Source organism: Tenrec ecaudatus, chromosome 7 (assembly GCF_050624435.1).
Source record: "Tenrec ecaudatus isolate mTenEca1 chromosome 7, mTenEca1.hap1, whole genome shotgun sequence".
Classification (NCBI taxonomy): Eukaryota; Metazoa; Chordata; class Mammalia; order Afrosoricida; family Tenrecidae; genus Tenrec; species Tenrec ecaudatus.
In genome coordinates, this window is record NC_134536.1 from 130,849,579 (window position 1) to 130,860,137 (window position 10,559).

The following is a 10,559-nucleotide window of genomic DNA, read 5'->3' on the forward strand; positions in this document are numbered from 1 at the left end:
ACCTCACTCTGAATTCCCTTATGTCATCAAAATTACCACGTTCATCCACCCCAGGCATCTCGCCAAATTCAATGATGTTTTTTCTGACCTTGTTGTACTGGACATTTCAACCCAGCTGGCTGCTGACTCTGGGAAACACATTTCCCCCGCACTTTTAGATCACCACACTGTCCTACCTCACTGCTTCCCAGGCTTTGGGGCAGGTTTTTTCCCTGGTTATAATCCTTACCTAGAGTTCCTCAAGCTTCCATCACAGGCTTGTTCTCTTTAGGTGCAATTTCTCTGTATGAACTCCATTGGATTTTAGTTTTAAGTATCATGCCATCACTTGGCATTTTTATCTCTATCAGATTTAGTCTCTGAACTCCAGGCTTTATCACAGGACTGAGGTGACTTCTCGACTTCTTGAATCACTTATTGGAATCTCAAACTCAGCATATTAAAAACAGAACCCTTACTTTTCTTCCCATCTCAGTACACAATGCCGTTATCAGCTCAGTTACAAGAACCACTTGCCTCTTACATTTCACTGAAATCCAATTCATCAGCAACTCATAGCTCTTGAACCTGCAGAATACACTGTATTTTCCTGCATATAACTTGCCCGCAAGGAGCTATAATGGTGCTGTGGGATATGAGTTGGGATGGTAACTGCAAGGTTGTTAGTTTAAAGTCACCAACCACTTTGTGAGAGAAAGACGAGGCTGTCTGCTCCCATAAGGATTTTGTCTCAGGAGTTCTACATAAGGTTGCTATGATCCTACTTGAAGGCAGTGGGTTATAAGTTGGGCACACAAATAACTCAAATGGTGTGCAAAGGAAATTAATGCACATGTCATTTGCAGGCAGAAAAATATAGTACTTCAAAATAATTCTCTCCCATACATCTCCATTTCCAAGTCTAGACTATGGTTCTCAACATTGGTTGCACCTTGGATGGAATTATGAAACTTAAAAACATCCTGGTGCTGTGTTTACACCAAGAGGTTCTGAATATTCTGAGTCCGGATTTTCAAAAGCTCCCCAGGAAGGTGGGTAATGCGCAGCCCAGGTGAATTACCACCCCAGACCAAATCTCCACGATTCCAGGCCTGCTTAAATAGTCTCCTTTACTTTCCTCTTACTACTTACCTTCCACTGGTCCCCTATAATCCAATCTCCGTGATGCAGCCAAAGTGAACTTTAAAAGGCGTAAAAGCAAATCATCATGCCCGGGAAGGCATGTTAAAGGATAGCTGCCATTCAAAGAGGAAGGAGCGCTAGCGGGGCGGTGGGTTGGGCACGGGGAGGCGAGCTATTGTTGGCAGTTCATAACTACCAGCTGTTCTGCTGATGAGGTTGTCTACTTGCAGAGAGATGTTGTCTTTTCTGTCTGTTTTTCATGTTTAAACTTCTATGTCCCTAAAGACTCAGAGTCCATGTCAGCTTTACTTTTCCTTTTTTAGCCATGCTGACCCATGTTTACATCCAAGGGGCAAGGAATCAGCAAGGTAGGGAAGGCTGTGGGCCTTGTTGGCTTGTGTGTTTTCAGGGGAGCATATTAATGCAGTCGCACGGGCCATCTTAATAGATGAAATCAGTAATCGCACCCTGGTAGCCCCACAAATGTGGTTCTCTATTTTGTACCCTCACTCCAGTCCTCCCTCTGAAACTTCTTATTCCTACTTTCTCCCTGTCCCACCATCTTTGGTCTCATCATATCTTTTGGTATAAAAAGCACTTTTAAAAAATGCTTCCTTTTTAAAATGTTACCTTATAATAACGGTGTCATTAAATACCATGTTTATTTTAATAAAATTAACTTTGCTAAGAATAATGTTTTCTGGTTTTGTCCATGCCTTGCTGTATTTAAGACAGTTGTCATTCTTTGTTTAAATCATTTTATTGAGGGTTCTTACAACTCGTTACAATCCATACATCAGTTGTATCTGGCATATTCGCACATATATTCCATCACTCTTTTCTAGAGTCATTGGTTTTTTACTGATGCATAATATTCTCTGGTACGAATGTACCAAAGTTCATCTATTTCTCTGTCATTGGAGTTTTGGGTTGTTTCTATGTTTGCGCTGTTTGGAAACTGCTGCAATAAACATAGGTGTGCGTGTCTGTTCATGTTGTGTTATTTTTTAGGTTAGACACCCAGTAGAGAGATTGCAGAATCACAAAGTAATTATATTTGCACTTGTATAAGGAAGTGTCACCCTGATTTTCATAATGGTCCTACAATTCTACAATTTCTCCAGCAACGTATGAGCTTTCCAATCTCTGCACACACTCCCGGCATTTATTTAATTTTGCAAAAAGTGATGTGAGGTAGTTTCATTAATTTGTATTTCTCTTACTGCTAATAAACATGGACATTTCTTGATACGGTTGTTGGCTGCCTGAATGTCACCTTTGGTAAACTGTCTATTCATGTAGTGTTCCCATTTTTTCATTGGGTTATTTGTATTTTTCTTAAGATGTTGTTCTGTATAGATTTGGGAACTTAGCCTTTCATCTGATGTCTCTTTACTAAGTATTTTTTCCCCCTACCTGGGGGTTTTCTTTTAGCGCTTTTGATGTGCATAAATGTGTTTTCAGAAGATCCCACTCCTTTATTTTGTTTGAATATTATAAATTACTTGGTAGTATGCTTATGCCTTGAATTAGGGCCCTTCAGCTTATCCATTTTTTCTGTTATGGTCTCTATAAATATGTATATTAAGGTCTCTGGTCCATCTTGACTTCATTTTTTAGCACAGTGTGAGGCATGATCCTGTTTAATTCCTTTGCAGGTGAAGACCCAGTTTTCCTGGCTCCATTGTTTGAAAAGGGAATCTCTTCCCCATTTAATGTGTTTTAGTCTTTTATAAAAAATTGGTGTCTGTAGGTATTTGGTTGATATTTCTGGGTTCTCAATTCTAATCCATTGGCCTTCATAGATGTTGTTGTACCAGTATCAAGGTGTTTTGATTACCAGAACTATGTACTAGGTTTTAGAGTCTAGAAGTGAAAGGTCTCCTACTTTGTTTTCATTTTCTAATAGTGTCTTCTTTACCCTGGGTTTCTTTCCTTTCCATATAAAGTTGATTAGTTAAGTGGAGAGCAAATGTTTTGAGAATGATGAGGGCAAAGAATGTACAGATGTGCTTTACACAACTGATGTATACATGGATTGTGATGAGTTGTATGAGTCCCTAATAAAATGTTTTAAAAAAATAAAGTTGATTAGTTTTTCCATTCCTTTGAAGAATTGTGGTGGGATTTGGATTGAAATTGGGTTGAACTTGTCAAGTATTTTTGGTAATATTGTCATTTTCTAGTCTACCTATCCAGGATGATAGCTTGTTCTATTTGTGTTTCTTTTGGTTTCTTGTAGGGATGTTGTGTGGTTTTCCTTGGATGTTTGTTTACCTGGTAAGATTTATTCCGAAATATTTTGTTTTGTGTAGTTATTGAGAATGGTATTTTTTGTGTCATCTTCTTTAATATACAAGAATCCAAATGGTTTCTGTATGTTGATCTTAAAGGCTGCTATGCTGCCAAAATTTTCAATTACCTCCAGCATTAAAAATAATGGAATCTTTGGGGGTTTTTAGATACAGGATTATATCCTTTGCAAATAGTGTTGTTTCTTCTGTGCCAATGTGGATACCTCTAATACCTATTTGATGTTGTACAGCTCTGGGTAAAGCTTCCAGACCTATATAAAGGTGGGGATAAAGGGCAGCCCTTTCTGGTTCCTGTTTGAAGGGGGCCTGCTCTCAATTTCGCTGTACCGAGATGCTATTGGTTCCGCTTATGTGGCTTCTATCATGTTGAGGAATTTCTCTTCTATTCCTGTTTTACTGAGTGTTTTTATCAGAAATGGATGTTAAATTTTATCAAGTGCCTTTCATGTGTCATTTGACATAATCATATGGTTCTTATCCTTTATGTGAATTACATTGCTTTTGGGAATCCTTGTATATTTGGCACGAATCCCACTTGTGATATATTATTATTTTGATGCTTTGTTGAATTTTGTTGGCTAGAATTTTATTGAAGATCTTGGCAAATATATTAGAGATATTGGTTTATAATTTTAAATTCTGGTGATGTCTTTGCATGAGTTCTATATCAAAGTTATAGTTGCTTCATAAAATGATGTTGGTAGTATGCTGTCCATACACTGTGAAATAGTTCATGTAGAATTGGCATTAACTCTTCCCTAGATGTTTGATAGGATTTAGTAGTGAAACAACTTTGATGTTGGGAGTTTTTATGACTAGATCTATTTCCTCTTGTTATAGGTTTGTTAGATTTTCTACATTAGTCTATGGCAATTTAGGTAAATATTGTTTTTAGATATTTATCCATTTCTTCTACATTTTCAAGTTTCTGGAATACAATTCTTCATAATACTTCTAAAAAAATCACATTTGGCTCGGTCATAATATCACTCATTTTATTTATTCATAGAATTTGCTTTTTTTCCCTTCAGTGGTTTATCCATTTTGTTAAATTTTTTGTAAAGTACAATGAGTACTAGAGAAAAATGTAAATTTTGTTTTTGTTGAGTGGAATTTTATGTATTTAAGAGATCAAGGTGTGTTGATGCTTCTGTCTTTTTAAATTTTCTTTCTAGTTAATCCATCTTTGGTTGAAAACCTAGTATTATAGTCTATTTGTCTCTTCTCTTTTGTAAGAATTTATTTTGAAGGTCTTTTTTGGGTGCATATACATTTATTACAATTTCTTGTTCAATTAAAGGTTTCTTGCTGATGGTGCTGGCTATCAAAAGATAGAGCATCTGGGATCTTAAAGGCTTGAAGGTAAACAAGCGGCCACCTAGCTCAGAAGCAACAAAGACCTCAAGGAAGAAGCACACCGGCCTGTGTGATCTCGAAGTGTTGATGGTATCAGGTATCAAAGAACAAAAAGTCTTATCCTTGTGAATGAGGGGGTGGAGAGTATGGAGTGGAGATCCAAAGCCCATCTGTAGGCAACTGGACATCCCCTTACAGAAGGGTGTTGCAGGGAGGAGATCAGTCAGGGTACAGGGTAGCAATGATGAAACACAACTTTCCTCTAATCCTTTAATGCTTCCTGCACCCACTCACCCCTCTACTATCATGATCCCAATTCTACCTTACAAATCTGGCTAGACCAGAGGATGTGCACTGGTACAGATCAGAGCTGGAAACAAAGGGAATCCAGGACAGATAAACCCCTCAGGACCAATAATGAGTAGGGGCAGGGTAAGGTGGGGTAGAAAGAAGGAACTGATCACAAGGATCTACATATAACCCCCTCCCTGGGGGTTGGACAATAGAAAAGTGGGTGAAGGGAGATTCCAGACAGTGTAGGACATGACAAAATAATAACACTTTATAAATTATCAAGGGTATGTGAGGGGGGTGGCAAAAAAAGAGGAGCTGATACTAAGGGCTCAAGTAGAAAGCAAATGTACAAATGTGCTTGACACAATAGACGTATATATGGATTGTGATAAAAGTTGTATGAGCTCAAATAAAATTAGGAAAAAAGACTTGATAAAAAATTTTCTAAAATTGATTGTGGTGATGACTGCACAAATCTTAATATGATTGAAAGATTAGATTGTATGATATGTGAAGTACATACCAATAAAACTATTTTTTTAAATAGCGGTTTCAATAGTTAAAAGAAAAAAATAAAGCTTTCTCATTACATGGTGACTGTGGTAGTTACATAATTTCATGTCAACTTGATAAAGGGGTGGAGTCTAGCCTGTCAATCAGGTCACAGCCTGATGATGCTTCCTTGTGGATGTGGCCTTCTCAAGAAGACTCTGGGAACTCCCTTTTTCTCCCTGGAGGGCCACACTCTCTCTGCTTCACTTTCCTGCTTGGAGAGACGCTGTCACTGCCACTCAATCCAACAGACTTTTCACCCAACAGACTATGATCTTCCAGCATTTGGCATCATTGTGAGTGGGAAGAGGAATTTATAAACTAGTATTGGAAATATGGGCTAATATTGGACTTAGGGATTTGACCTGGACTGTGCTGGGATGTTTTCTCAATATATAATTACTTTGATATACAAGTGCCCCTAGAGTTCTCTAGTCAACCCAAACTAACAGTCAGCAGTTACTACCTTCTTTGTCTTTCATTATGCCATTTACTTTGACATCTATTCTTATGCCTGGGATGGATTTTTTCCCACCCTTTGACTTTGTCTTTTATTTAAAGTGTGTATCTTGTAAGCAACATATTAATGGTTTTTGTTTTGTTAGTCTTTGTTTCTTAACTTGTGAATTTAATCTATTTACATCAAGTATTGTTATTGTTCAATATAGTTGTTGGCGTCATTTTATTTTTTAATGGTGATATTTATTTCAATTTTCACAATTTTTGTTATATTCTTTATTGGTTGTCATCAGAACCTTCTTTTTCTGTTTTATCTGTTTAACTTGCCAATATGATTTTCTTTTTTGTTTTGTTGAAGCTTTAACTTTTTGAGGGTTGCTTACTTTTTTGGTGGTTTTCTTTCCACAAATGATTTGTTGTCTTTTGCAGTTTGGTATCTTCTCAGTTTGACTATTTATTGTTTACTGTTCCATTTAAAAAAATCTTCACCGCAGTGTTCTGTGATTCCTTGCTTTGATGTATTTAGTTCTATTTTCGTTTGAGTATTAAAGAGCATGTGTTTTCCGTAATAATTTTGTTAGAAAAGGAGTTTAAAGTCTTGGAAACCCTGTATTGGGTCACTAAGAATTGGAATACGCTCGATGGCAATGGTTTGGTTTTGGTACAAACATAAAGCACATAATTTCTCTAAGAGACAATCATTAAGAATATTTTATTTTTGAAATAAAATGCATATAAACATGCTGCAGTGAAGTAATATTACTTGGTATGGCTCTTTTATCCATAATTTTATAATTTCCAACAAGTGACTGGGTGGGCTCATGCAATTAAAGTGTAAAAGTCTGATGAGTTATGCCATTTTCCTGGGCATAAATTGAGCCATTTCAGAAGCAAGAACAGAGGGAATCCTGCCATTGACAAGATCCTTTCATGAAGTGGTAGTGACAGTTAAGGCAGAGGCCAAGGCACCAAGACGATGAGATAGCACAGGCTTCTTGGTCCATGGAATGAGTAAAGTTGAATGCTTTGGGGCGGTAGTGAGCTACGGTATTTAAAAGCACTAAAGGAGTTTTATAACATGTGCAGGGCAGACCATGGGCCACACAGCTATGATACTGGGGGAGAGAGACAAGTATGCCAACATGGCTGAGCAGAGGTGCTTCAGACAAAAGGACCCTATCCTTGAAGTTCTAATCCTGATGTGTGGTTAACTTCCATAATCATGAATGATGTCTGTGAGTCCTATGTGGCCAAGCCCCAGATTACTAACTCCATTGTGGAAGGGACAGTTGGTGTTAGAATGGGGTAAAGGGAGTTAGCAGTTGGAAGCATATCTGACTTGGGTCTCATAGGCACCAACCTTGCACAGATGTAGAGTCGATTCTTCTTCTCCTTTGTTTAGCCATAGTAAGTCGGATGGGACCCCCACACCCTTTCTTAAAAGAGAGTCCCTCCACCCCTTTCTGAATGCTGAGTCAAAAGGACACAGTGGTAAATAGAGGCAAAGAACTAGCCTCCCCTTCAAAGGCGTCCTCTCACAGCCCCCAGCACCACACCTTGTTTCCATACAAGTCACTCACGCTCCACGATGTCACTAATGTAATAACTGAAGATGTGGGCCAGTTTGTCCATGTCATGCTCCGACTTGCACGTGAGGCTGAATCTGTCCATTAACGCTGTAAACCCTGACCAAGAAAGCAAAATTGACCAGACGTTAGCTGCCCATCAGACCAGTGTAAGGAAAGCTGGGGCTGAGTAACCCCATTATTCTTTTAACACAGTGTCACTTAGAAAGCAAAGTGCTCAGGGGCAGGCAGGCAGGCTGCTGCTTCTGGAAATTCAGATTCCCAAGGACCACTCTGTCCACGTTTCCAGGAGCTGCAGTCAGGGAAGATTCACCCATCAGCACCCTTTTTATCGGAAATCGGTTTCCTCTCTCCCATTACCCTGGTAAGGCTCTCAGACCAAGAGAAGGTTTCCCACTTGAGAGGGAGAAACCACCTACAAAGGGATGGGTCAACGTTTTGCTAGGGAAAACTCATGAATTTCTTGAAGATAGGCACCTGCTCTTACTCATCAACACACACATGCCAGATAATAAACGCTCTCATTAAGGGGTGGGGAATGGCTGGCCCTTGGGCCTACAATCTGCAAACCAAACTCACTGCCATTTGGTTCTGACCCATAGCTACCATACAGGGTAGGATGGAACTGCTTCTGTTGAGCTTCAGAGATTTTAACTCTTCAGGGCATAGGGAAGCCTCATCTTTCTCCGGCAGAGTGGCCAAGTGGTTTGAACTGCTGACCTTGTGGTTAGTAGCGTAACACTTAAACTACTCCAATAGCAGGGCAGCCCATCAGACCACGTTATACCGGCGGAATCATCACCACCAGCTAACATCACATGGCTCGCCTACGTGAAGCAGTTACAGGTCTCACATGAAATGTTTGACCAGTTTGGTCGGGACACATTTTAAACATCCATATAGCTCGCGGCAGGGAAAAAAAAAAAAGATTCCCCGCTCCTGCGCCTGACATTTGTCGAATGAATACGACTTCAAGCAGCTACTGTTATCGGATGTGGGCAGTTTTGACCACGGTGCATTTACTGCCAAACGCGCAGGATGGGAAGGAAACCTGGGTTCAAAGGGAGCCTTGTGGGCCCGCGACGGTGCCTTCCCCGAAGTCCAATCGTCCCTAAGGGGCTCCTCCGGGTCGGAAAACGGCGACTCGAGGTTTCCTGGGGCGGCGGCGCGCAGTGGTTCGCCAGGGACCAGGCCCGTAACCGCCGCGGCCGCCCGAGCTAAGGCCCAACGGCCGCGCCTTCCCTCGTCCTCACCCGTCACATGGACGCCCAGCAGGACTCCCTGGGCCGTGGCGAGCTCGGGTTCCGACTCCCCGGGCTTCCGGAAGACCAGCAGGTCGGGAAGCAGCGCCGCCAACCGGGCCTCCACGGGCCACAGAGGCGGCGCCGCCTCCCGCTTGCCGGGCGCCATGGCGGCGGCGGGCTGCCCGCCAGACTACTGGAAGCGGCGGCGGCGGCGGCTGCGGACGCGTCGCCAGCCCTCTTGCAGCAGCCAATCCGCGCAGCCCCCTTAGGAACGCGCCAATCGAGAGCGGCGGCGGGGCCGGCGCGCCTGCGTGACCCCGCCCTCCCGCCGGCGCCCCGCCCCCGGGCGGGGCCGCGCCCTCCCGCGAACGCTAGCGTTATTTCTGGCGGGCTTGAAAGGTTCCGGTGAAGTTTCTACGGGAAGGCTCATCACCCGTGAGGAGTATCGGCAGGGTGGCCTCTCCCCCGCACCTCCAGAGTAGAAACTCGGTCTCTGAAGTTAGTTGGAGTAATTCCTTTGGGAAAAACCGGAGTACAGCAAATTTGGATCGCTGTTTTGGCGTTTGCTTTCAATCGTTAGGCTGTCACATCCCTTTTCCTGTGCACAGGCGCCCCGATGACATCGTGGTTGCGCGTTGGACTGCTAACTGCAGTATCACCAGTTCGAAACCACGAGCCCCTTCGCGGGAGAAAGAGGTGGTGGGGCCGCTCTGCCCTTGCCTGTCAGGTGGCTGAGTCGGAAACTACTTCATAGCAGTGAGTTTGGATTGGAGTCCCAGAGTCAACCCAGTAGCGGTGAGTTTGGTTTGGAATTGTTCTGCCCGTTCAGCAAAAAGTAAATCCAAGTGGTCTGCATTGTTTGTACATCTACCACACCTCGGACACCAACTGCTATCTTTTGTGGAGCCCTGGTGGCACTGTGAGGTGCTCAGGCCGCTGCTAATGACTGATTGCAAACACCTCCCACCCACCAGCCCTTTGGCTGCAAACTTGGAAGCTCAGACACTTTTGTCTTTAGCAGCTATGAATTTTTACCCACGGAATCACTATACATTATAATTAGTACTCCAGTAGGAAGACCAGGAGCCCTGGTAGCATGGTGGGTTGAGTCAGGCTGCTAACCATAAGGTCAGCAGTTCAAAACCACCAGCTGTTCCGCAGAAGAGGACTTTCAACTCCAGTATTTAGCTTTCAACACCCACAGGGGTGGCGCTTCCCTGCCCTTTGGGGCCATCGTTGAGTTAGAATCAACTATGTGGCACTGAGCTTATCTTCAACCCACCGTTGCCAGAAATCTCAACGTAGATGGGTCAAGAAAAGGAAGAGTAAGATATATAGCCAAGAAGCCCAGAGACTGACTGTCCATAGGGACTGAGATGGCTTAAGACCACTCAGCAGGATCCTCTGAAGAAAGGCCTGACCACCTACTTCAGAGAAAGCACACCCATTGAGAACCCTATGGAGTTCATCAGTCATCCCCTCTGACACACTGTAAGCCAGAACCGACTCGGGCTTGCTTTGGTTTCTATTGTTTAGTCCACAGGGATCACACATGGGCCAGTCCAGATTCCAATACTGACAAGCATAATTTACTGAGAAACACAAGGGATGTAGACACTTCAAAATTCAAC

The 10,559-nt window shown here is 42.4% G+C and overlaps 1 protein-coding gene across 1 annotated transcript in view; it reads right to left on the bottom strand.

Annotated features, from left to right (window-relative positions):
• The window catches only part of LOC142453634 (adenylate cyclase type 10-like), a 48,456-nt gene extending 39,338 nt beyond the window's left edge, over window positions 1-9,118 (bottom strand). Inside the window, exons 1-2 of the mRNA XM_075555137.1 lie at window positions 8,938-9,118; window positions 7,679-7,783 (exon numbers count right to left, since the gene is read on the bottom strand). Coding sequence (XP_075411252.1) covers window positions 7,679-7,783; window positions 8,938-9,094 — 262 coding nt within the window. The 5' untranslated portion in view covers window positions 9,095-9,118. The remainder of the gene's footprint in view (window positions 1-7,678; window positions 7,784-8,937) is intronic.
• Between the last annotated feature and the right edge of the window lie 1,441 nt (window positions 9,119-10,559).